The sequence below is a fragment of the Scyliorhinus torazame genome, chromosome 1, assembly GCF_047496885.1.
Source record: "Scyliorhinus torazame isolate Kashiwa2021f chromosome 1, sScyTor2.1, whole genome shotgun sequence".
NCBI classification, from domain to species: domain Eukaryota; kingdom Metazoa; phylum Chordata; class Chondrichthyes; order Carcharhiniformes; family Scyliorhinidae; genus Scyliorhinus; species Scyliorhinus torazame.
In genome coordinates this window covers 181135854-181162912 of record NC_092707.1, presented here as the reverse complement: position 1 = coordinate 181162912, position 27059 = coordinate 181135854, and the positions used below count along the sequence as shown (strand labels likewise).

At 51.8% G+C, this 27059-nt stretch overlaps 1 protein-coding gene across 7 annotated transcripts; it reads right to left on the bottom strand.

Annotated features, from left to right (window-relative positions):
- Positions 1 to 56: 56 nt before the first annotated feature.
- LOC140429911 (interferon alpha-inducible protein 27-like protein 2A) lies at positions 57 to 22719 on the bottom strand. Of its 7 annotated transcripts, XR_011949242.1 has the most exons (5): positions 22400 to 22530; positions 10370 to 10427; positions 9448 to 9517; positions 4267 to 4428; positions 57 to 229 (listed from the first exon to the last, which is right to left on the bottom strand). XR_011949242.1 is itself a non-coding variant. In XM_072517516.1 (4 exons), exons 2-4 carry the CDS (start codon positions 10398 to 10400, stop codon positions 150 to 152), a joined length of 273 nt encoding a protein of 90 aa, XP_072373617.1. In that variant the 5' UTR covers positions 10401 to 10427; positions 22625 to 22719; the 3' UTR covers positions 57 to 149. The 7 variants fall into 7 exon arrangements, 5 of the variants coding, with proteins under 5 accessions (XP_072373617.1, XP_072373590.1, XP_072373609.1 ...); XR_011949241.1 differs by lacking the exons at positions 9448 to 9517; positions 22400 to 22530 and adding an exon at positions 20969 to 21107; XM_072517516.1 differs by lacking the exons at positions 9448 to 9517; positions 22400 to 22530 and adding an exon at positions 22625 to 22719.
- Between the last annotated feature and the right edge of the window lie 4340 nt (positions 22720 to 27059).

The following is a 27059-nucleotide window of genomic DNA, read 5'->3' as shown; positions in this document are numbered from 1 at the left end:
AACAAATTTAAATAAAATCATCTACCGCATAATAGAAAAAAAAGCGAATCCCAAAATTAAATTATGCAGGGCATTTTATTAAATTTTAGTTTAAAATGTTCTCCCTCTATATTCAGAACGAAAGAGGCATTCATTCATCTCCAGCTGTTTTAGAGCCCGAAGACCGAACCCACAAGAGCACCTCCAATACCCAGAACAACTTTGGTTCCGGCCGACAACCCAACAGCTCCTTAAGAGAAAAAAAAGGAAAATATAACTTGCACACTGAGATCAATTAACATTTCTTATAATCAACATTTCTTATAATCAAGAACAAAACAGCATCTCAGGGAAAGGTAGGATCCATACATACTAAAGAATGGACATTTGAACTTTCTTTTGCAGTCACGAAAAGGCCAACCAATGTACCATTAGCCAATTGTTGGTTGATATTAAACATAACAGATTGACATTTATTGTAAAGAAAAAGTCATTTAGTGGAGAGATGTTTCCAAGACAATGGTACAATATAAAAATTATTCATCAACTTCTGGGTGCGGCTATGCAGAGCTAGATTGCATGTTCGGTAGCTCCCGCTTGGAACGGACTTTGGGGCTCTTCACAGGGCCCCCAATGGCATTTGTTTGACATTTCCCAGTGTGGGAAGAAGACTGCAACATTCCCCCGACAGTGTCCCCCAGGAATGGGATGTCTCTTGGTTACCAGACCCGGCAGAAACAGTAAAATATTTGGCTGTAGCTGCAGGGGAGAGAGGGGCCTCTTCCAGCATGCAGACGGGGGAAGGGCAAGCTTAAAGGCTGCAAGCTGACTTGAGGGCCTTTATTAAAGGTGAATTCTAGCAGCAGAGGGAACAACTGTGAAAAGATCTACCAAGGCCATTGAAGAAGCGGGGCCGAGGCTTCTGGTGGTGGTCACGGAGGAGTAGGTCGCGCATTCGGCAGTTCCCATCTGGAACGGACTCTCAGACCTTTTTCAGGAGTTTCCACAGACTTTTGGGGGCAGATTGGTGAAGCGAACACTGCCAAAAGGATTCCCTCTCGAGACTTCCGGTTGTGGCTGTGCGGACCTAAGTCGCACATTCAGCGGCTCCCGTAAAAAACTTTTGGGCTCTTTTCAGGTCCCCCAAGGGCACTTTTCCGACTTTTCCCGGTGTGGGAAGGAGTTATTAATAGCTCCCCATCAGTATATGGCTGTAACTAGGGAGCGGGGTGACAAAAAAGGTGGTGGTGGACCCGAAGAAGGGAGGGAAGAAGTACAAAATGGCAGCGGGCGGAGACCAGGCAGCGTGGAGGCAATGGGCGGAGGGGCAATAGGAGGGTATCCAGTGCTGCCTCAGAGAGATTAAAACGGACCTGCTAGAGCCGATGAAGGCTTCTATTGATAAGCTGCTGGAGACACAGACGGCCCAGGGGGTGGCGATCCGAGAGGCTCGGCAAAAGATCTCTGACAATGAGGACGAGATCTTAGGCCTGGCGGTAAAGGAGCGCACGAGGCGCTCCACAAGAAATGGCAGGAGCGGTTCGAGGAGATGGAGAATCGGTCGAGGCGGAAGAATCTGCAGATTCTGGGCCTCCCGGAGGAGCTGCAGGGGCCGGACATGGGGGCCTATGTGGTCACCATGTTGAACTCGCTGATGGGAGCGGGGTCCTTCCAGGGGCCCCTGGAGCTGGAAGGGACCCATAGAGTGCTGGCGAGGAGGCCCAAGGCTAACGAGCCTCCGCGGGCGCTGCTGGTGCAGTTGCATCGGTTCGTCGATCGGGAGTGTGTGCTCAGGTGGGCCAAGAAGGAGAGGAGCAGCAGGTGGGAGAAGGCGGAGGTTCGGATATACCAGGACTGGAGTGCGGAGGTGGCGAAGAGGAGGGCTGGGTACAATCGAGCGAAGGCGGTGCTGCACAGGAAGGGGGTGAAGTTTGGCATGTTGCAGCCAGCGCGACTGTGGGTTACCTACAAGGACCGGCACCATTATTTTGAGTCTCCGGAGGAGGCGTGGGCCTTTGTTCAGGCCGAGAAGCTGGACACAGACTGAGGGTCGGGATGGGCGATTGGGGACTGCGGTGGATATGTTATGCCTATTTTCTGTTCGGTGGGGGGGGGGGGGGGGGGGGGGCTTTGCATTGTTTGGGGTTTCTTTTTCTCTGTATTTTTTTCTTTCGGGGAGGGCGGATGGGGCAGGTTGAGCACTGTTTTGGTCGGTGGCGGGGCCTGGTAGGTGCTGCTGTATGTGGTGGACCCGGTGGGAGGAACGTCAGAGGTAATGAGGATGCTTAGGGAATTCGGGGACTTTTCGGGGTACAAGCTCAATATGGGGAAGAGTGAGCTGTTCGTAGTTCAGCTAGGGGACCAGGAGAGGGGGATTGGCGAGCTCCCACTAAAAAGGGCGGAGAGGAGTTCAGATATTTGGGGGTCCAGGTGGTCAGGAGCTAGGGGGCCCTGCATAGTCTTAACTTTACAAGGCTGGTGGAGCAAATGGAGGAGGAGTTCAAGAGGTGGGACGCATTGCCGCTGTCCTTGGCGGGTAGGGTGCAGTCAATCAAAATGACGGTGCTCCCAAGGTTTTTGTTCCTGTTCCAGTGCCTCCCCGTGTTTATCCCGAAGGCTTTTTTCAGGCGGGTTAACAGGAGTATAATGGGGTTTGTGTGGGCGCGAGGGACTCCGAGGGTGAGAAGGTTGTTCCTGGAGCAGAGTAGAGATGGGATGGGGGGGGGGGGGGGGGGTGGGGGCTGCCGCTGCCCAACCTCTGTGGGTACTACTGGGCCGCCAATGTGCCGATGGTGCGCAAGTGGGTGATGGAGGGCGAGTTGGCTGCATGGAAGAGGCTGGAGACGGCGTCCTATGTGGGCACGGTTCTGGGGACGTTGGCAACGGCGCCGCTGCCGCTCCCTCCAGGGAGGTATACCACGAGCCCGGTGGTGGTGGCGGTCCTCAAAATTTGGGGGCAGTGGAGGCAGCTTAGGGGGAAAGTTGGGGCCTCGGCGTGGACCCCATTATGGGGGAACCACCGGTTCGCCCCAGGAAGAACAGGTGGAGGGTTTTCGGGGTGGCACAGGGCAGGGATACGAAAGTTGGGGGACCTGTTTGTGGACGGGAGGTTCGCGAGCTTGGGTGAGCTGGAGGAGAAGTACAGGCTCCCCCTGGGGAACACCTTCAGGTACTTACAGGTAAGAGGGCGTTTGTCAGATGGCAGGTGGTGGAATTCCCGCGGCTACTGCCACACACAGTACAGGACAGGGTGCTCTCGGGGAGGTGGGTGGGAGTGGGGAAGATCTCGGAAACGTATCAGGTGATGCAGGAGGAGGAGGAGGCCTCGGTGGTGGAGTTGAAAGGTAAATGGGAGGAGGAGTTGGGAGAGGAGATTGAAGAGGGGACGTGGGCAGATGCCCTAGGGAGGGTGAACTCTTCCTCTTCGTGCACGAGGCTCAGCCTCATACAGTTTAAGGTGCTGCACAGGGCACACATGACCGGGACAAAGATGAGCCGGTTCTTTGGGGGTGAGGACAGGTGTGTTAGGTGCTCAGGGAGCCCAGCAAATCACACCCATATGTTCTGGCCATGCCCAGCGCTGGAGGAATTTTTGAAGGGCGTAGCGAGGACGGTGTCGAGCGTGGTAGGATCCAGGGTCAGACCGGGCTGGGGGCTTGCAATATTTGGGGTGGCAGAGGAGCCGGGAGTGCAGGAGGCGAAAGAGGCCAGAATTCTGGCCTTTACGTCCCTGGTAGCCCGCCGAAGGATTCTCCTTCCGTGGAAAGATGCGAGGCCCCCAAGCGTGAAATCCTGGATCAGCGATATGGCAGGGTTCATTAAATTGGAGAGGGTGAAATTCGCCTTTTGAGGGTCGGTACAAGGGTTCTTTAGGCGGTGGCAACCGTCCTTAGACTTTCCGGCAGAACGCTAGACATTGGTCAATGGCAGCAGCAGCTCGGGGGGGGGGGGGGGGGGGGGGAGGGGGGGGTTTACTTTATTTTTGTTTATGTTATTTACACTGGAGGGTCTGAGGGGGTGTATACACCTGTTGTGTTAAGTCGGGGTGTTAATGTTAATTTATTATTTATGTACAGGGGGGAGGGGTATGGGGGGTTGCTTTTTTAGATTGTGTTTTGTACTTAACCCTGTTGGGTTCTTTTTTCTTTCTCATTTTGTTATTGATATTTTATGAAAACCTTTAATAAAAATTATTTTTAAAAAAAAAATTATTCAGCTCTACTTATTAATGTTAGAAAGTCAAACATTATCAGAGGCTTTAAACAAATAGCCATTACTGAACTTTACCTGCAGATTGCAGGAGAGCCACCAGACTTCCAGCTGCTACACCTCCTCCATTGGCAACAGCTGCTGCAGACATCATACCTGCTGCAACAGAACCGCTTGCTATTCCAGCACTGGTAAATCCCACTAATCCCAGAACCACTGGAGCAGCAGCAATAGCACCAGCTGAAAGACAAAAAATGAAACATGGCACTTGTCATGATATTCAAACACTCACATCATGATAGACACACCAACAGGCAAATCAGAACACACACCACAACCAATCACAGACAAGGACAGGGACAGTATAAAAGGACAAACACGTCACCTGGTGGCCAGTATTAGCTGGCGACCAGGACAAGGACAGACCTGTTACACTACACACTCAGGGAGACACAACGTGCAGAGTATCCAGAACGAACTGTATATAGAAGTTAAAATAAAATAGAGTTGTACCAAATACAACTGTGTTGGTTCATCTGTGCATCAGAGCACCCAACACCACATGGTACAGGAGTGGATCGATACCTGCCGGCATACCTCAGTGTACAGAGACAACCAGCAGTACCCAGGCAAGATGTATTGGCTCCCGGTTCCGCAGCCGTTCCAGTGCCACGGCGATCTCCGCGAATACTGGCGGCGATTCCGGCAAGCGTTTGAATTGTTCCTGGTGGCAGCTGAACTCAAAGACCTGGATGATAATGAAAAAATTGAATTTCTCCTCACCATCACCGGTGCAAGAGTTAAAGAAATCTTCACAAGGTTCAGGTTCTTCAGGAGGCAACAAAGGTACGATTACCGGGCAGTCCTGGACAAATTCGCCAAGTACTGTGAGGAAAACGCACTCCAATCGGCAAGTAAAGGTAAGAAAAGCGGCAGTACTCACCTCGTGGCCGGGATCCCGGAGGCCGAATTCCCAGAGGCCGAAATCCCGGGCATGAGAGAGAGTTGGGTCGAGGTCGGCGGCCATCTTGCTAAAGGTATCACGCTAGCACAGTTGCGCGAGCAGTGCGCAGAACCGGAAGTTTCCTTTGCGCGTGTGCGAGACGCTGCGCATGCGCAGTCAAGAAAACGGCCATAGGTAAAGGGACAGCGATCTGCGCATGCGCAGTCACTTCCTACGTGCTACATACCGAGCGTCAGGATGTCAGAGGCCCCAGAACGCACCAATTTAAAGGGGAAACGTCCCAAATCCAATTTAAAAGGGAAACGTCCCAAATCAAAAAAACAAAAATCTGTTAAAGCTGTAAAACAACCTTCCCTCACCTGGAATGACAGCACAGTGCCGCAAATTGACCCAGGAGATGAATTTGACCTCCGAAGAACCCTGCAACAAGCAGTTACCTACGCACAAGCCGATGATTCCGACCTCGAATACTTCGATACCGATCTTTACATTGTTTCTGGACCTCGCGAGCCCAAGGACAGCTTCACGGTCCTAGACGACTACGACTCGGACGAACCTTTCGTGTTGCACATTGGCGACCCTCACATTGAATCCGACGCAGATGCGGATTCATTTTTCGGATTTGAAGCTCTTCAACCCAGCAGATATGACGTCCCAACGCATCAGTGCAGGATGATGCCGCAGCCTGAAATTAACAGACAGGGAGCAGTGCAAGCCCACAGAGAACGGCCTGCTGCCACACAGAGCATGGTCCACGTCCCGCTCAGCGTTCCCGACTCTATGAAAGAAGACATGCAAGACTCCAGAGCGCAGTCCTTGCATGAACAAGACCATGAGGGTCTAGCAACCTCGCCTGACCAACCAGCGGCAGACGATGCATGTCTGCCATGCTCACGTGAACAGCAAGAAGGCTATAACAGCCTACCATGCTCCACTGCACAGCAGCATGACCATGACGGTCTCTCATGCTACAATGAAGGGCACAGCGCTGATGACTGTTCAAGCCCAACTGAAGACAAGCCAAAGGAATCTCCTCTTCCAAGCCCGAAGGAAAAAGGTTTATGCGCTGACCTTCAGGATCATTATAGCCGAACAGAGATTAATAATGCTGCACGGTCACAGAAGGATGCTGAGGATTTGCTAAAGAAATTACTTGTATGTTTAACTTGCAAGGAGCAGACTGAGAATTGCCAGTGTTTTAGTATGGATAAAAAAAAATGGACAAGTCATTGATCCTCAGTTAATGGAAATAACACAACCTGAATCATACCTACAGCAGGGACAAATGTCTCCCTTCAACACAACACCGCAAAGTCCCAACTTCAGAGACCAGCAGTTAGTCAGTAATGACTCTTCAAACCTAGAGGGGAACATTAATTGCATTGAACCTATACACACTCCACTGATAAATGAGCAGAACATTGGAGCAAGAATCCTGAGGACACCGACATCGAGTAGCCAGATAAAGAACTTAAAACCCGCAGCAGTTTCAAGTGAACTAAGTGTGCTTTCCACTAATGGTGAAGATGCAGATAAGGTTGACCCGATTATCCATTGTACCACACTAACCCCAGTGATTAAGCAGTTATGTCTGGGGAGTACAATGTGGGCAATTGAGAACAGTAAAAGAGAGACTGTGACTATGCCAGTCCCAGCAAAATCAGACCCAGAGACTATGAAGGCATGTACATTAGACAAAGATACATATAAGGTAACTGAGAAGAAAATTGAAACGGAATGTTCTTTGGAAAATAGTACAATGTCGAAAGAAAGAAATATTGGATCCTACATTCGAGACCATACATATGGGAGAATTTGAAGGTAATAAACAAGGTTCTGCAATGTCTGGGGGAAGATTTAAAATTCCAAAGAAGAAAAGCCCAAATGAAGGACAACGGCAAGACAATGACAGTCCACCAACATGGTGCGCACCACCAGATGAAAACTCTGACAATTTACCCAACCCTAGTGAACAGCAAGCTGCTAATGAGGATCTATCCACGGGATGTGAGATGAGTGACGACAGCATCCCACTTCCCATGCAAAAGGTGCAAGGTGACAGACCTCGCCTAGTGAGTACAGAGGCACTCGACGATCACGGTGGGACCACTGACGACTGCGGTGGTGCCGCACCGCTTCCACCCTCGATGACTCGAGCCTCTCCACTGGTCGGTGCATTCCTGCATGTTCCGACTCCAGAAGTGCAGCTTCAGGGAATCTCGGCTGCCTCCAGTGAACCTGTTGGGACTCCGGACGGGGAGCATCGACGGAAGGCAGATGGGGACTCCAGACGGACTCCAGATGGGGAGCAGCCAAGCGCCGACTCCGATTCGCGTACGCCAGACTTTGCTCCGGACGGGCAGTGTCGCGGCCTCGGTGATGGCATGCTCAGGGTGACGGCGGATGCCACAGCGACAGGGAATGGATCGCGTGGCAGTCACACTGGGTCGACAGTGGCGACCAGCACCGGCGGTCCAAGACGGATACACCAATTCGCGCCATCGCCAGACGTTGATGCGAGCAACAATTCTCTCTCCAAGGCGACATGCTTCGACGTTTCTCTGCGGAGTCGCCCTTCCAGCACAGCATGTGGCCGGAACCAGCGTGCACGGTCTCGGCCGACTTCAACATCTGGCACATTCAATCGCCTTGCATGACATTAGTGATGGTGCCTCTTCAATGGCAACGACCCATCGGCTACAAGATGCCGTCCAGCGGCACCACCACAAACATAAAAAGAAAAAAGACTCCATCTCGTTCCTGGTATGCATGGCGGATGGATTGGTGTGTAGGCTCAATCGGCGAGCCTTGCGCCGCCTTCCACGCTCGCAACTGAACCGCACACACACGCCGGATCCTCCACTGGTTCCCAAGGATGACTTCGTGGAGCTGCCACGGATCATGCCCCTTCCATTGCCACCCGTGACCAGGCCACAGCAGCTAAAATCCTCCCCATGCAGAAGCTAAGGCTGTTTCTGGGACCTTGCCACCTGTCAAATCCAAGGCAAACTTTATTGAAGCAGACAAGTATTTTCTCCCTTTTGAGTTGGCATGCCAGTCGAAATGTCCCCGCATAGTCAGCACATCACTTGACTGTTTACAGAAATTAATTGCCTATGGGCATCTCACTGGTAATGTCCCAGACAGTACAACACTTGGCAAGAAATTAATTGATAGAATCATAGAGACAACATGTGGTTGTTTTCAAGGACCACAAACCGACGAAGGTGTTCAGTTGCAGATAATTAAGGCCTTACTAACTGCAGTAACATCTCAGCATATAGAAATACACGAAGGAACTGTGTTACAGGCTGTTAGAACATGCTACAATATTTACCTGGCCAGCAAAAACTTAATAAACCAAACCACAGCCAAGGCAACACTAACACAGATGTTGAATGTTATATTTGCACCAATGGAAAACCAAGCACTGCAGGAAGTAAAACAAATGGAAAAGGAGAGACTTCGGCAACAGCATCACCTCCAACAGTCCAATGTGAACCAGTGTGAACCCGAATCTCCACAACTGAACCGACTTGAGGACCAGCCTATTCTTGAGGTGTCACAGGTGCCTGAATCAGGCCACCTCAATGAAGTCGACAAACATGTTCGCGAGGATACAGAAACAGAAAATGGGACGGATATTTGTAATGCCGAAAATGAACAAACAGAAGTTGACCAGGCTTGCACATCAGCCGGTGGTTCTTGACCCACCCTTGAGGCGGTCAACCCAAATTTGTCGCACACCTATTAGACTGGACTTATAACACTGCTCATACGTTTAAACGTTAAACACTACTGTATTATAACCTGTTGTTGTTTTATCGTTCCAGATATCGTTTGACAGGACCACTAGTCAAAGTTTTTTTGCATTCATGTTTTGTTACGGTAAAACCTCATTAGCATGAAGCACCCGACATCGCCCCATGTATATAGTTACGTCGTATGCACATGCTGTAAATAACACACACACACACTCTTAGATGCATACATGACACGATTATATTTATAACCAAGTAGGCACATATCTTTGTAAAAAGGGGGATGTCATGATATTCAAACACACACATCATGATAGACACACCAACAGACAAATCAGAACACACAACACCACAACCAATCACAGACAAGGACAGGGACAGTATAAAAGGACAAACACGACACCTGGTGGCCAGTATTAGCTGGCGACCAGGACAAGGACAGACCTGTTACACTACACACTCAGGGAGACACAACATGCAGAGGAGCATCCAGAACGAACTGTATATAGAAGTTAAAATAAAATAGAGTTGTACCAGATACAACTGTGTTGGTTCATCTGTGCATCAGAGCACCCAACACCACAGCACTGACCTCATTTAGCACCTGTATATACAAACACCAGGGATTAAAAAAAAAAAATTAGAGTACCCAATTCATTTTATCCAATTAAGGGGCAATTTAGCGTGGCCAATCCACCTACCCTGCACATCTTTGGAGTTGTGGGGGCAAAACCCACGCAGACACGGGAATATTGTGCAAACTACACGGACAGTGACCCAGAGCCGGGATAGAACTGGAAGACCTCGGCGGCGTGAGACTGCGGTGCTAACCACTGTGCCGCTTTGCTGTCGACACCAGAGATTTAAGTGATATTGTTTTCACATAAAAAGTTTGCCGAAAGCCTGAAATAAACAACAGAATTCTCAACACTTCAAACCAGCATTTTGTAATATCAGTTAATATTTATAGTTCTACAGCATATCCAAATGCCATGCCTGGAATAATAGTAGAGATGCTCTTGAATGTCTGAAGGAGGCCATGAGTCTGCACCAACCCTCCGAAAGAGCACCAACTCTCCGAAAGAGCACTCCACTCAGGTCTACTCCTCTATCCATCCATCCCTGCAACTTTTAAAAATAAATTTAGAGTACCCAATTATTTTTTCCAATTAAGGGGCAATTTAGCATGGCCATCCATCTGACTGCATAATTTTTGGTTGTGGGGGTGAAATCCACACAGACACGGGGGTCTGTGCAAACTGCACATAGACATTGACCTGGGGCCAGGATTGAACCCGGGTCCTGAAGCGCCGTAGGTAGCAGTGCTAACCACTGCGCCACTGACCACCTCTGTAACTAATGATGATAGATATATATTTTTTCTTGTGTGTCTTCTTGGCATGCCATAATGTAAAATAAAGAGATGAATGAAAAGTTTATGCTTAATAAGGCTTACCTGCAGTTACAGCTACAACAACTCCCAACATAATTTTCTGCTGATTTTCACTCTGTAACTAAATAAGGTTTCATGTTCAACGCAATCCATAAACCACATTACGGGCAAATACTGCAGATAGCTCACCCTCCCTCATTTCCCCCTCCCCACATACACAGAGACCAACACCTTTGTTAATGTTCTTTCATTTCAATACATTACCATGAATTCATAACATCAGGTACAATTATCTAGAATTTGAGCACAGCAAGCATCCACAAACAGCAATGCAATAATGGACAGGTAATCTGATTTACGATGTGATTGAGGGGCACACACTGGCCATGATACCAAGGATATCTCCCCTTCAAAATAGTGCCATGACCTGGGATTTTTTCAACCATCTGATAGGACAGACAGAGCCTCCAATTATTAGCTCATGCAAAAAAAGTTTACCTCTCATGCCTGCTTTGAATTTTGTACTCAAATCCTGGAGTCTTGCCTGTTGCCAATCGGATAGTCCACAGGAAGGAGCACTGAGGGGGGTGGGAGATCAGGATCTGAGCCCCCATTTTAGGGAGAAAACCCAAGGATGGAAAATCTTGCAGGAACCTACTAATGAGGCCAGGGGACCTGTTAAAGAGGGAGACCTCCAGCCATACTGGACGCTTTGCATAGACTTCACTTGTTGCAAGTTAAACCCTGGAAGTGGTGAGATAAGATCCTAAATTGGCATTGATTAACTACTTAAGGACCTCAATTGGGTGGGTGGGCTGTCAAAACCACCCCTGTAACTATTAAGGGATGATGTATCGTCCACCTGCTGAGTTTCATGAGACCCCTGGCCACCCCAACCTTCAAACCCATAGAAATGTTAAATTCAGCCCCTAATCCTGAACCCAATTATAACTGAAGGTCATCATTATGATTTAATTGTATAAAACAAGACCTACATATGTGGAAACATGTTTCCATATTTCCTGCAAGAGGAGCTATTGGATCCAACAGTATGTCCCTGTCTGTTCAGTGCCGCGGAGAATGTCACGGGTCTGCGCAAGGCAGCCGATTTTCGGTCTGCCGATATTCTCCCTTCCGGATGGGCCCAAGTCCCGTCGACGTGATGACCGTTCACGTCGACGTGAATCAAACCTCCTTTTCATCGGCGTGACCCTGTGCTCCAGGGTCACGCCGACCAGCGTGGAGGTGAGTGACGGCCTGGGGGGTTGGCTCTGGGCAGGCAATGGCGTGGCCGCAGTCTGAATGCGTGAGGAGAGGTGTGTCTCGGGTTGTGTGTGTGTGTGCGCGGCGGGGGGGGGAGGGGTGGTTAGAGTAGGCTGGGCTCCGGGGAAGTGCCGGGAGGGGGTCCGTGCCGGGGAGGTGGATGGGGGGTCCGTGCCGGGGTGGAGGTTGGGGGGGGGTCCGTGCCGGGGTGGAGGTTGGGGGGGGGGTGTCCGTGCCGGGGTGAGGTTGTGGGGGGGTCCGTGCTGGGGTGGAGGGTTGGGGGGGGGGTCCGTGCCGGGGTGAGGTTGGGGGGGGTCCGTGCTGGGGTGGAGGTTGGGGGGGGGGGGTCTGTGCTGGGGTGGAGGTTGGGGGTGGTCCGTGCTGGGGTGGATGTTGGGGGGGGGTCCGTGCTGGGGTGGAGGTTGGGGGGGGTCCGTGCTGGGGTGGAGGTGGGGGGGGGGTCCATGCTGGGGTGGAGGTTGGGGGGGTGGGGGGGGAGTCCGTGCCGGGGTGAGGTTGGGGGGGGTCCGTGCTGGGGTGGAGGTTGGGGGGCGGGGTCCGTGCCGGGGTGGAGGTTGGGGGGGGGTCCGTGCTGGGGTGGAGGTTGGGGGGGGGGTCCGTGCTGGGGTGGAGGTTGGGGGGGGTCCGTGCTGGGGTGGAGGTTGGGGGGGGGGTCCGTGCCGGGGTGGAGGTTGGGGGGGGGGGTTCCGTGCCAGGGTGGAGGTTGGGGGGGGGGTTCCGTGCCGGGGTGGAGGTTGGGGGGGGGTCCGTGCCGGGGTGGAGGTTGGGGGGGTCCGTGCCGGGGTGGAGGTCCGTGCCGGGGTGGAGGTTGGGGGGGGTCCGTGCCGGGGTGGAGGTTGGGGGGGGGTCCGTGCCGGGGTGGAGGTTGGGGGGGGGTCCGTGCCGGGGTGGAGGTTGGGGGGGGTCCTTGCTGGGGTGGAGGTTGGGGGGGGGTCCGTGCTTGGGGGGGGGGAGGTTGGGGGGGGGGGTCCGTGCCGGGGTGGAGGTTGGGGGGGGTCCGTGCCGGGGTGGAGGTTGGGGGGTGGGGTCCGTGCTGGGGTGGAGGTTGGGGGGGGGGTCCGTGCCGGGGTGGAGGTTGGGGGGGGGGGGGTCCGTGCCGGGGTGGAGGTTGGGGGGGGGGGTCCGTGCCGAGGAGGGGGATGGGAGGGCAAGTGAGCTGGTCCACCTGGCCAGGTGCCAGCCTCCAACAGTTGGATCCATGCAGTCCATGCCACCTGGCTGGGGGGAGGAGGGGATATGGGCAATGATGACATGTCGTCCGACCCCTCCCCCCCACCAGGCCGTCATGTTTTCAGATCATCCAGCGATGTTGGCCGCCGTGGTGGCTGCCGCTCATGTCTATGTTGCCCTGGATGAGGAGGAGGAGGAGGAGGAGGAGGAGGAGCGTGCCAGAGAGGCGGCGCAGGCTGCCGCAGAGGGGCAGGCGGCAGCCGCCCAGGCTGGAGGGACACCTGACCGACAGAATGAGGAGGGGGAGGAGGACGTCGCGGCCCCACGGCAACGGAGGCACCCGAGGGCGCCCCGTGTGTACCGGCCCCGGCAGTCATACCAGGACCTCACGGACCGGGAATGCAGGAGGAGACTCCGGATGAGCCGGGAGACCGTGGCACACATCTGCCACCTGCTGGCACACCTGTCACCGCGTGGCACTGGCGGGGGACACCCTCTCCCCGTGTCCATCAAGGTTACGGTGGCCCTGAACTTTTATGCAACGGGGTCATTCCAGGCACCGAGAGGGGACCTGTCCGGCATATCGCAGACATCGGTGCACCGGTGCATCCGGGCAGTGACAGATGCCCTATATGCCATGGCGCACTGCTACATCCGCTTCCCCGTGGACCGGGCCAGCCAAGATGCCCGGGCCGTGGGCTTCTCTGCCGTGGCCGGGTTCCCCATGGTCCAGGGCGCGATCGATGGGATGCACGTCGCCGTGCAGCCACCTGCAGATAACAGGGCCGTGATCACTAATAGGAAGGGGACCTATTCGATGAACGTACAGGTGGTCTGCGACCACCGCATGATGATCCTGCACGTCTGCGCCCGTCACCCAGGCAGTGTACACGACTCATTCGTGTTGTCGCGGTCATCCATCCCCGGCATGTACGAGGGACGCCATCCCCAGCTGAGGGGCTGGTTGCTGAGCGACAGGGGCTACCTATTGCGATCGTGGCTGATGACGCCTATACGGAGGCAACGCAATGAGGCGGAGAACCGCTACAATGATACCCATGTAGCGACAAGGGGAGGGATCGAGAGGTGCTTTGGCGTGTTGAAGATGCGTTTCAGGTGCCTGGACCTCTCTGGGGGCGCCCTCCAGTATCGGTCAGATAGGGTCGGCCGCATCATTGTGGTGTGCTGCGTCCTGCACAACATAGCCCAGCAGAGGGGCGATGTGCCGCAGGCAGAGGAGGGCGGAGTGGAGGAGCAGCAGGAAGAGGCCCAGTCCTCCCAGATGAGGGGGATGGGGGCAATGGTCAGGGCAGACGGGGTAGACACAGGCGGGTGGCTGTCCACCGTTACCGGCTGGCCCAGCGGGCACGGGACAGACTGATAGACGCCCGCTTCACTGACTAGATGGGCGTGGGAATCGGGTAGTATGGCCACAGACCGCACACCATGGCAACAGCCGACCACCCATACCCCCCACCCATCCACCCACCCAGCACCCTCACCCCCCTCCCAACCCCACCCGCATGCACACCACTCCCCCCCCCATTGCCGATTCACCTGCGGCACAACGGGCCGGGCTCACACAGTTGCGGGTGGACGCGTGTCTATCGCAGGCCATGGAGGATGATGACAACCCGCCCTGCGATGAGCTCCTGGCTCTACATCGTTGGACTATGTCTGACCCATGGCCACAGTACCACCATCCACCCGGACCATCCCTGCATGCGGCTGTGACACTGCAGCGCACGGTCCCGTCCTCTGCCCGGGGGATGTTGATTGCGGCCCAGGGGGAAGGGGGCAGGCTCATCTGGGGCTGAGGTAAGACCACCCCTCACACACACACTTGCGCTCAACGTACATGACACCCCCGCACACTTTGGACAGAGCACAAAGGCAGCTTCTGTAGGTGTAACATTGACTTTAATAACCAAAGGAGTTCATGCACGTGCCCTAGCCCCTAAAACTCATCTGTGCCCTGCATCCGTGCCAACTTACTCCGTGTCTAATTGTTTGGCCTTACGGGCCATTTGACTACGTCTACGTGGTTCCCCAGACGGTACAGCAGAACTGGAGGTAGACTCCTGTGATTCCTGCCCTCTGACACTGGATCCCTTTGGCGGCCGTTTCCTGGGGCGTCCTGGCCTAGATGGGCCAGGCTGCGGCCCGGGCGACTGGGATGGCGAGCTGCCAGCCTGTCCTGCCCTTTTCCCACCCGATGCACCTGGGACGGAGGGGGGGGGGGGGGGAGTCTGAGGTGTCGCGGTGTACCGGGACCTCCCCTACAGAGGGAGCCGAGACGGACCACACCACCTCCTCCTCCCTCGGGGTGCCCGATGGCCCCCAGGCCTCTACATGGGTGGGGGATGTGAACGGACTGGCCATCCAACGCCCCCCCCCCGACATCTGGCGCTGCCAGTCCTGGAGGCCCGTGCTGGTATCGACAGGGGTCTGCAGGTTTGCAGCCATGGAGCCCAGGGGGTTGGCAAACCCTTTCTGTGACAGTGCGACGCCGGCTCGCACATGGCCACTGGCGCCGATGCCCTCAGCGATGGCCTGCAGAGACTGGGCCATGGCCTGCTGAGACTGGGCCATGGCCTGCAGAGACTGGGCCATCGCCTGCAGAGACTGGGCCATGGCCTGCAGAGACTGGGCCATGGCGTTGAGCGCCTCTGCCATCTGGCGCTGGCACTGGCTCATGGCCTCCTGTGAGAGAGCAGCCATTTCCTGGGCCACAGACGCCGCCTGCATGGAAGGCCCCAGGCCTCGCAAACCGTTCCCCATGTCTGACACCATCGCACCCATTGCCTCCACCGCGGACGCCACCCGTGCGGTGTCGGCCTGGGTGACACGCATGACCGGCACCACTCCCAGCTCCTGGACGCGGGTGGACTCCTCCACCTGCGACCGCAGCCGCCGCAAGCCGCCCGTCACCCTCTTCGCTCGTCTCCGGGTCGGTGGTTGCATCGGATCTATGTGTGGGTGTGGTAACTCCAGGAACCCGGGATCCATCTGGGCGGCAGATGTTCGCTTGGGCTGGGCTGCCCTCCGACCGCCCGGCTCCTCTGCTGCTCCTACCTCCACTTGCTGTACCGGAATGGCTGTGTTGTGCGCACCAGTGAGTGTACCAGACGCCTCATCACTAAAGTGCCCAACCGTGGTGAGTGTTTCTGCGATGGTGGAGGGTGTTTGTGACAGCTGTAGCGTTGTGTCGTGCTCTTCGTCCCACTCTGAGTCCATGGCACTTTGGGGTGGGGGTTCGTCTCCACCCATCCACTCTGAGTCACTGTCCGGTATTTTGTCTTCCTGGGTAGTGCTGTCCCGGGTAGGGGTGTCCTGGGTAGTGGTGTCCTGGGTAGTGGTGTCCTGGGTAGTGGTGTCCTGGCTCGGATGTGACGGGGGCCTGTGGCTGCCCCCCTCATCGCTGGGTGGTCGCTCCCGCACGTGACAGGGGGTGTCGTCTCCCTGTTGCTCCAGGTCTCTCCGTCTCCCGTGGTGTGCGAGGGGCATCCTGCGGGCGTCGCATGCTGGTGGGTCCGGGTCTCTCCGTCTCCCGTGGTCTCCGAGGGGCATCCTGCGGGCGTCGCATGCTGGAGGGTGCGGGTCTCTCCGTCTCCTGTGGTCTCCGAGGGGCATCCTGCGGGCGTCGCATGCTGGAGGGTGCGGGTCTCTCCGTCTCCTGTGGTCTCCGAGGGGCATCCTGCGGGCGGTCTGCATCTGCGGGGATGGGTGCCTGGACGTTTGGTCCTGCGATACACAATGAAGCATGCATGGTTAGACATCAGGCAGTGATAAGGTGATACGGGGGAGGGGGATATAGGGGAGGGGGGATATGGGGACGGGCTGTCGGTGGCTCACTTGCTAATACGCCCCCGACCTCTGCATCAGCAACCTTCCGGTCCTCAGGTCCGCCAGCCAGTTCCAGGGCCCTTTCCTGCTGTTCGGTCAGTGGCCTCTCATCAGCGGGCCCTCCTCCAGTCCTCACATGCTCCCTATTGTTGTGTGCGCGCTTCTCCTGTTGGGGGGGGGGGGGCAGGGGTAAAAGGCAACAGTGTTAGGCAGGTATATGAATGCACGCCATCGGTTGCGCGTGCATTGCAGAGGTTAAGGTTAGGGCTGGATTCACTTGGGGATATGGGGGATATGGGTGAGGGGGGTATGGGGATAGGGGGGGTATGGGGGGGAGGGGGGATATGGGGGGGAGGGGGGATATGGGGGGGAGGGGGGATATGGGGGGGAGGGGGGATATGGGGGGGAGGGGGGATATGGGGGGGAGGGGGGATAGGGGGGAGGGGGGATATGGGGAGGGGGAGATGGGGGAGGGGGATATGGGGTCTGTCTTCACAGTGGAAGACACAAATAACATGCCAGTGACTGATAGAAATTAGGCTATGACAGGTGAGGACCTTGAGAGGATTGTTATCACTAAGGAGGTAGTGATGGGCAAGCTAATGGGGCTAAAGGTAGACAAGTCTCCTGGCCCTGATGGAATGCATCCCAGAGTGCTAAAAGAGATGGCTAGGGAAATTGCAAATGCACTAGTGATAATTTACCAAAATTCACCAGACTCTGGGGGTGGTCCTGGTGGATTGGAAATTAGCAAACGTGACACCACTGTTTAAAAAAGGAGGTAAGCAAAAAGCGGCTAATTATAGGCCAGTGATCTTAACTTCGGTAGTAGAGAAGGTGCTGGGATCTATCATCAAGAAAGAAATAGCGAGGCATCTGGATGGAAATTGTCCCATTGGGCAGACGCAGCATGAGTTCATAAAGGGCAGGTCGTGCCTAACTAATTTAGTGGAATTTTTTGAGGCCATTACCAGTGCGGTAGGTAACGGGGAGCCAATGGATGTGGTATATCTGGATTTCCAGAAAGCCTTTGACAAAGTGCCACACAAAAGGTTGCTGCATAAGATAAATATGCATTGCATTAACGGGAAAGTAGTAGCATGGATAGAGCATTGGTTAATTAATAGAAAGCAAAGAGTGGGGATTAATGGGTGTTTCTCTGGTTGGCAATCTGTAGCTAGTGGTGTCCCTCAGGGATCAGTGTTGGGCCCACAATTGTTCACAATTTACATCGATGATTTGGAGATGGGGACCAAGGGCAATGTGTCCAAGTTTGCAGACGACAGTAAGATGAGTGGTAAAGCAGAAAGTGCAGAGGATACTGGAAGTCTGCAGAGGGATTTGGATAGGCTAAGTGAATGGGCTAGGGTCTGGCAGATGGAATACAATGTTGACAAATGTGAGGTTATCCCTTTTGGTAGGAATAACAGCAAAAGGGATTATTATTTAAATGATAAAATATTAAAACATGCTACTGTGCAGAGAGACCTGGGTGTGCTAGTGCATGAGTCACAAAATGTTGGTTTACAGGTGCAACAGGTGATTAAGAAGGCAAATGAAATTTTGTCCTTCAATGCTAGAGGGATGGAGTTTAAGACTAGAGAGGTTATGCTGCAATTGTATAAGGTGTTAGTGAGGCCACACCTGGAGTATTGTGTTCAGTTTTGGTCTCCTTACTTGAGAAAGGACATACTGGCACTGGCGGGTGTGCAGAGGCGATTCACTAGGTTAATCCCAGAGCTGAAGGGGTTGGATTACGAGGAGAGGTTGAGTAGACTGGGACTGTACTCATTGGAAATTAGAAGGATGAGGGGGGGTCTTATAGAAACATATAAAATTATGAAGGGAATAGAGAGGATTGATGCGGGCAGGTTGTTTCCACTGGCGGATGAAAGCAGAACTAGGGGTCATAGCCTCAAAATAAGGGGAAGTAGATTTAGGACTGAGTTTAGGAGGAACTTCTTCACCCAAAGGGTTGTGAATCTATGGAATTCCTTGCCCAGTGAAGCAGTAGAGGCTCCTTCATTAAATGTTTTTACGATAAAGATAGATAGTTTTTTGAAGAATAAAGGGATTAAGGGTTATGGTGTTCGGGCCAGAAAGTGGAGCTGAGTCCACAAAAGATCAGCCATGATCTCATTGAATGGTGGAGCAGGCTTGAGGGGCCAGATGGCCTACTCCTGCTCCTAGTTCTTATGTTCTTATGTTGACTATCTACCTTATCTCTGACCCTCATTATTTTATAGACCTCTATACGATTACCCCTAAGCCTCCTATGCTCCAGGGAAAAAAGTCCCAGTCTATCCAGCCTCTCCTTATAATTCAAACCATCAAGTCCCAGTGGCATCCCAGTAAATCTTTTCTACACTCTTTCTAGTTTAATAATATCCTTTCTATAATAGGGTGACCAGAAATGTACACAGAATTCTAAGTGTGACCTTACTAATGTCTTGTGCAACTGCAACAAGATGTCCCAAATCCTGTATTCAATTTTCTGACCAAACATGCCAAATGCCACCTTCACCACCCTGTGACTCCACTTTCAAGCAGCAATGAACCTGTACTCCTCGAGCTCTTTGTTCTATAACTCTCCCCAACTCCCTACCATTAACTGCGAAGGTTTTGCCCTTATTCGATCTAACAAAATGGCTCACCTCACATTTATCTAAATTAAACTCCATCTGCCATTCATCCAAATCATTAATATAAATAACAAATAACAGTGGACCCAGCACTTATCCCTGAGGCACACTGCTGGTCACAGGCCTCCAGTTTGAAAAACAGCCTTCTCCAACCATCCTTTGTCATCTGTCGTCAAGCCAATTTTGTAACCAATTGGCTACCTCACCCTGGATCCCATAAGATTTAACCTTATGCACCAACCTACCATGTGGTACCTTGTTAAAGGCCTTGCTAAAGTCCATGTAGACAACATTAACTGCACTGCCCTCATCTACTTTCTTGGTTACCCCTTCAAAAACTCAAATTCGTGAGACATGATTTTCCACTCACAAAAGCCATGCTGACTGTTCCTAATCAGTCCTTGCCTCTCTAAATGCCTGTAAATCCTGTCTCTGAGAATACCTTCGAACAATTTACCCATCACAGACGTTAGGCTCATCCGTCTGTAGTTCCCAGGCTTTTCCCTGCAGCCCTTCTTAAGCAAAGTTACAACATTTGCTTTCCTCCCTCCAATCTCACCTGTGGCTGATAATGATTCAAATATCTCTGCGAGGAGCCCACAATTTCCTTCCTAGCCTTCCACAACGTCCTGGGTACTTTTCATCAGGTCCCAGCGATTTATCTACCTTGATGCGCTTTAAGACTTCCAGCATTTCCTTCTCTGTAATATGTACACATCACTATATAGTTCTCCAAGTTCCCTAACATCTTTTAAAAAAAATTTAGAGTACCCAATTATTTTTTTTCCAATTAAGGGGTAATTTAACGTGGCCAATCCACCTAACCAGCACATCTTTGGGTTTGGGGGTGAAACCCACACAGACACGGAGAAAATGTGCAAACTCCACACGGACAGTGACCCAGGGCCGGGATTCGAACCTGGGTCCTCAGCGGCATAGTCCCAGTGCTAACTACTGCACCACCGTGCTGCCCCTCATCCATGCCTTTCTCAATAGTAAATACCGATGAGAAATGTTCATTTAGGATCTCACCCATCTCTTGTGGATATGCATATAGATGACCCTTGAGATCCTTAAGAGCTTCTACTCTCTTCCTAGTTACTCTTTTGCCCTTTATGTATTTGAAGAAGTTCTTTAGATACTCCTTTGCCTTATCTGCCAAAGTAATCTCATCTCATTTTTGCCCTCTTGATTTCTCTCTTAACGCTATTCCGACAACTTCCATACTCTTCAAGGGTTCCACTTGATCCAACACCATAGGCTGCTTTCCCCTTTGAGGAGGAGATGATTGGTGGTGATTTGACTTCAGGAGAGGGGCAAAGTTGAGAAGGCAGAGCCATCATGAATACTCTCAGGCGTTATGAGCATTGAACCTGCACTGCTAACCCCACTGTGTATCTGTATCCCAAACCAGCTGTCCAGCCAACTGAGCTAAACTGGCCCCTGATTTCCTGTCTTTCCGAAGCGTTACATACCTTTAATATTTAGGCTTGTCATCCTGATCGCACTTAATCATTTCTATTTGCAGTATCAGTTCATCAGATGTGTTTCGAATGCCAAGGGCATTAAGATCTAGAACCTTAAATTTTGTCATTTTTATCATTTACTCGCACCTAGCCTTACCTGCCGATTTAGTCTTTGAGCCATGCATTAGGTTCTCGAAGATATTTGTCCTATGCCAATCTGCAACTTGCTCAGGTAATAATTCAGGAATTAATACCTCTTGAGCTTCTGCTTCTTTAATTTGGTGCCTGGTTTCTCTTACTGGCTGTGCACAATCTCCTTCCTCGTCCAGTCTTTGTCGCTGGTACCTACTTGGACCACCGCCACTGGATCCTCCCCCTCCCACTGCAAGTTCCTTTCCAGCCCCGAGCGACGTCCCGGGATCTGGTACCAATCAGCACAACCGTCTGGACTCGTTTTCCTTGCCACAGAGAATAGTGTCACGCACCGTCACTATACTGCCCCTCCTACCACTACATGTTTATGTGTTCCCCACACCTGAATGGTATCCTATACCACAGTGCCATGATCAGTCAGCTCACCCGCAGTGCAGCCCACTCTCATCCAGACAAGCTGAAAGCACCTCAAACCTGTTGGACGACTGCAGAGGGTGTCTCTCCAGACCACATTTTCCCGTATCTCTCGGTGCAACTGTGTGCCTGAAAACTCCTTGTTGCTTTAAATGTAACTTTTTTGTTTCTACATGCTTTCTCTTAACACCCTGCCCAACCGCAGTCATGTCCTATCTGCTGTCAGTATCTTGAACCATTGCCACTTTCAACAAAGTGGCTTTCTTATCTCTTACAGGTGGTTTAAATGGTGAACCATTCCCCCTTTTGTAGCCATGGCTTACTCCTTGGGTTAAACACTTCTAGAAACCTGCGACATTTACTCATATCTACCAACATTTCACTCCTAGCCCCCAATTCTATTGCCCTTTCCCTCATTTCCATGACTTGCAAAAAGGTTCTCAAGTGTTCGAGCTGAACTTCCCCCTTGTGCAAGACGGCACGATCCCAATTCCTTCATTTGTTTAAAGCCTGAAATAGGTTTGAGCAACAGACAGATGAAACCGCGCCCATTTGCTAACTTTAATCAACTCAATCCACAGACACTTTTCAGTTTACTGTGATAAATTCCATCAGCATTCTTTATTATCCAATAAAAGTTCATCATGTCCTTCGCTATACCGGTGAATTAAGAATATGAAAGGGATGCTTTAACACTGTCGAAAATTGGAAAGAGGGGAATTTCAGCAGAGGGACCTTGTAATGGTGCACTTCCAGAGACTTAATTAGATACACAAAAGGATTTATTAATAAGAATTGTTCAGCAGCAGCCTACATCAGCAGCATAACTGCTCCTAGGTCCTGAAATGTCTCTCTGCCTTAGCCAGCCCTTAAGGGGACAATCATCACAGTCAGGTTCCTCACAGTTGAAAAAACAAAGCTAGATTTCCTGTTTGAAAGTATTATATTCAAGACCGCACAATACATCAACGAACACTGAAGAAAATGCCCTCATATCTTATGAATACTTACCTGCAATGATTGTTATTCTGGGAGAGCAATATGGATAAAACTGTCAACTGTACAGTTATACTGCATTGAATCATTATCCCAAATTTCCTGAAATTCTTAGTTGTTACCTGACCTGAGACTGGATAAACTCAACTTGAATCTCCAGCCGGTCTCAATTCAGCCGCACACTGAGGGAAGTGCAGATATGCAGCTCTCTGCTCGCTCCCAGTGCTCAATGGAGCCGCAGCACAGACTTTATGCAGCTTAGCAGAGAAAGCCAATGCATCACTTTAGTTTGCATTGCCTAATTTGTAAACAGAATCGCGGTCAACCAGATAATCAAGAATCCAAACCTGAGTTTTTTAGTTTCGTTTCCTCTGAAATGCATCACAATTCCACAACAAGAAGTCTGTTCACAACTGAACCAGCGGATAGAAAACGCACTGACATGGAAATGAGTTGCATCATTAATTGCAACAGAAATACAAAAAACAGGGAAGTTGTTTAAATGACACCGGTTGTAGTGGAAAGCTTAGAGTGGCACCCAGGCGACAATCATCTCCTTTATGAGTGGAAAGGGGGTTGATCCATAGACAGTCCCTCCAGTGCAGAAGGAGGGCATTCGGCCCATCGATTCTGCATCTACCCTCTGAAAGAGCACTCGGCCCACTGCCCCAGCTCTATCACTGTAACCCCACCTAACCTACACATTCCTGAACACTAAGGGCAATTTTAATCACAGCCAATGCACCAAACCTTTGGTAACAATCTGACTGCAATGAAGCCACAGTTGTACACAATCTGCGTCTTTGTGCAATTGATTGCGCATCAATTTATTGCAGTCAGATTGTTCCACAGAATGGATATCAGAATCAAACCAGATCGCCTGCAGCTGGCGAAATGGCAGAGCAATGGAGGTCATGCATATTTATACAGATCTGAGTGGGCGGAGCCAGCCGGCAGGGGCTACCGGTGGGGCCGGTAAGAGATTCACTCTCCTCACTGACCAACGGTCGGTTGCCTTCATGTTCAATAACACACAGCGGGGCAAGATCAAAAATGATAAAATCTTGCGGTGGAGAATCGAGCTCTCCACCTATAATTACGAGATTTTGTATCGCCCCGGTAAACTCAACGAGCCCCCAGATGCCCTCTCCCGAGGTACATGTGCCAGCGCACAAGTGGACCAACTCCAGGCCCTACACGACAGCCTTTGTCACCCAGGGGTCACTCGATTGTACCATCTGGTCAAAGCTCGCAATCTGCCCTACTCCGTCGAGGAAGTGACAGTCACTAGGGACTGCCAGGTCTGTGCGGAGTGCAAGCTTACTTCTACCGGCCGGACCGTGTGCGCCTGGTGAAGGCTTCCCACCCCTTTGAACGCCTCAGCGTGGATTTCATAGGGCCCCTCCCCTCCACCGACCGTAACACGTACATTCTCAGTGTGGTCGATGAGTGCTCCAGATTCCCCTTCGCCATCCCATGCCCCGATATGACATCTGCCACCGTCACCAAGGCCCTCAACACCATCTTCACTCTTCGGTTTCCCCGCCTACATCCACAGTGACAGGGGATCCTCATTCATGAGCGATGAAGTCCACATCCGGGGTGTCGCTCCCGACCTGGCTCGCAGCTCCAGGACCGGTCCTTCTCCGTAGGTACGTCCGACTCCACAAGGCGGACCCCTTGTGGACAGGGTTCACCTGCTCCACGCCAACCCTCAATAAGCCTACGTTGAGTTCCCCGACGACCGCCAAGATACTGTCTCACTCAGGGACCTGGCACCGTAAGGTTCCACCCCAACACACTCCCCCACCCACGACCCCCCTTCCCTCCCACCGCGCCGCCGATATTGACCCCGCCAGACCAACCCCCCCCCCACTTCCCGCACAAGAGGACGAAGGGGATTTTGGCATGCTCCCGGAGTTCCCCGATGACTGGCCAGCATCAGCACCGCCACCACTGCCATTGGTGCCACTTCCACCAGCACCGACTTCGCTGCCACCATTACGCCGCTCCCAACGAAGCACCAAAGCATCGGATCGGCTGAACCTTTGACGGACTCCGGACCGTCAACATGGACTTTTCTTTTTTTTCTTCCTTGTTTTCCCCATTCTTAACACTGTACATAATTGCACTATTTGTATATAGTTTCACATCACCCACGCCGGACTCATTTTTAACAGGGTGTGAATGTGGTGAACCACTGCATTATGGGATGTAAGGTAGGACCTGCACTACAGGTTCGCCGGTAGCCCCTGCCGGCTGGCTCCGCCTACTAAGATCTGTATAAATATGCGTGACCTCCATTGCTCTGCCATTTCGCCAGCTGCAGCAGGAGGCCACACATCTGACTGCAATAAAGCCACAGTTGTACCCAACATTAGTCTTTGTGCAATTGATTGCGCATCAAGGCCGGAGCCATTTTAGACGAGCTGGTTTAATTTAAGTTGAACTGAGCTGCCCACCCCTAATAGGCATCTCAGCCTATTGGCACAATGCTGGGCAATAGAGATCACCGCGTAGCCCAGCTCGATTATCATAATGTGGCTGAAGGAGGCCCAGTCACAATGCCCACATGATTTGTTTTCATCAGGCCCCCATCCAGGTCGTTCTTGCGGGGGAACCACATGCCAAAGTGGAGATGAGACCACAACTCGCTCAGACATGATCGTATTGAATGGCAGAACAGGCCTGAAGGGCCAAATGTGCTACTCCTAGTCCTAAAGTCCTATGTCCAATGGTCTAGGATAATAATAATTATTATTGTCATAAGTAGACTTACCACTGCAATGAGGTTACGGTGAAAAGCCCCTAGTCGCCATATTCCGGCACCTGTTCGGGTACACAGAGGGAGAATTCAGAATGTCCAATTCACCTAACAGCATGTCTTTCAGGACTTGTGGGAGGAAATGGGAGCACCGGGAGGAAACGCACGCAGACACGGGGACAACGTGCAGACTCCAAATAGACAGTGACCCAAGCCGGGAATCGAACCTAGGACCCTGGCACTGCGAAGTGCTACCCACTGTGCTATCGTGCTGCCCAGTATGCTGACAAAATGAGGGTGAGGTTAATGCAGAGCCAATATTGATATGTTATTAACCCATCAATTTGTAGTTGTGAAGGGACATGATGGGAGCTGACAACTGACTCTGCAGGCTGATTTATGGTTCTCTGTCATTAGTCTGCAAAGAATAGCAGCTTGTCTATAACCTCCTTGTGAATGTCAAATTATTCTACATTAGCCCTGTTAAAACAACTTAAACTGGCTGCAGAAAGTTAGATCTGATACTTAATGCAAGGAGGACCCTCGTATGTGTTTCAATGATTCAATGTCAGTGCTTTGAATTTGTTAATAAGTCACAGGTAGAACGTGTGCCCTGTCAAAAGGTGGTGCAAATGAAGTAAGTAGGGTTTTAATGGTGTCTAAGAGTTTGCTATGGCTGCATAGGTAGGGTGTTTAAACTTCACAAACCTGATGATTGCAGTTTTCCTACAGCAGATGGACTACAGTGGTTCACCACCACCTTCTCAAAGGCAATTAGGGGTGTGCAATTAAAATGTTGGCCTAGCCAACCCTTGGAACAAATGAAAAAGGATCTCTCAGCAAAAGACATTCCAACTCATATGGCATCAATGACAGCCGACCTCCGTCTCCCAAGTTTCCATTCCCCCGGATTCCGGAGTGTGCACCCAAGCACCAGATTACTGGCACAACTTCAGCTCTTGTACAGAGCAGAGTTCTACTGTCCAATGCTCACAGCATGAATTCACCAACCTTCAGCTGGTTTGCCTTTTTAAAAAAATATAGATAGAGAATCTGCTCCCCTTCAGCCTTTTCCCTGTTTGGAACCTTCTCTGCTCTTCTTGCTCTCCTTAACTGGGACTGATTTCTGCCCCCTACCTGGGACATCATTATGGGTCCTCTCCCTGTCCGGGACACTTGCTGACAATAGCGCACCACACCCAGTTACCTGACCTGAGCTGTTGCCCAATTTTCCTTCTTGCACTGGGCCCAAAGTACGTGAAAGCGTGCAACTGCACGTGGGCAGCCCACCCCTGGTGTGTGCAGACAGAGGTCCATCGGGAATTGGAGTTCCTGAACTTGGTTGTGCTAAAAACCCAAGCTAAATTTGGGTTTTAGAACAGAGGGAGTTTTATAACGGAGGGAAAACCCCACTTTCCCTCTTCTCCAATCTACCGTTCACATCTGTCCATAACGTGCCCAGGCTTTGTGGCGACAATGTCCCATCTTCACAGGATAACCTCCATTGTGTTGTGGCACTACCAGCCCTGTTAACTCAGAGAGATTTAAAACAGATCAAGCAACTTTAAAAATCCGGGCACAATGAGATGGTGGGCCAAGATATCCACCACTCTACAATGTGCATCACTGTGGAGGGATTATCCCTGGTTCAAAGAAGAGCACAGGAGGAAAATCAAGCATAGGTGTTAATATGGGGAAGCTACACAGGTCTACTTGCATGCCAAAGAGTATTATTAGCAGGATGTTATAGACAGAGCCAAGTGATCCAACAATCAATGGAACATATCTAAGCTTTGCAGTTAGTCACTATTGTGAATGGTGCTTGAAAAATCAAACTAATAAGGAGGAAGAGACTCGAGAAATGCCCCGAGCCATCTCAATGATAGGGGAATGCAGCATATCCGTGCAAAAGACAAGGCTGAATCATGTGCAACCACCTTCAGCCAGAAGTGCCAAGTAGATGATCTCAGCCTACTCACGAGGGCCCCAGCATCACAGATGCCAGTGCTCAGCCAATT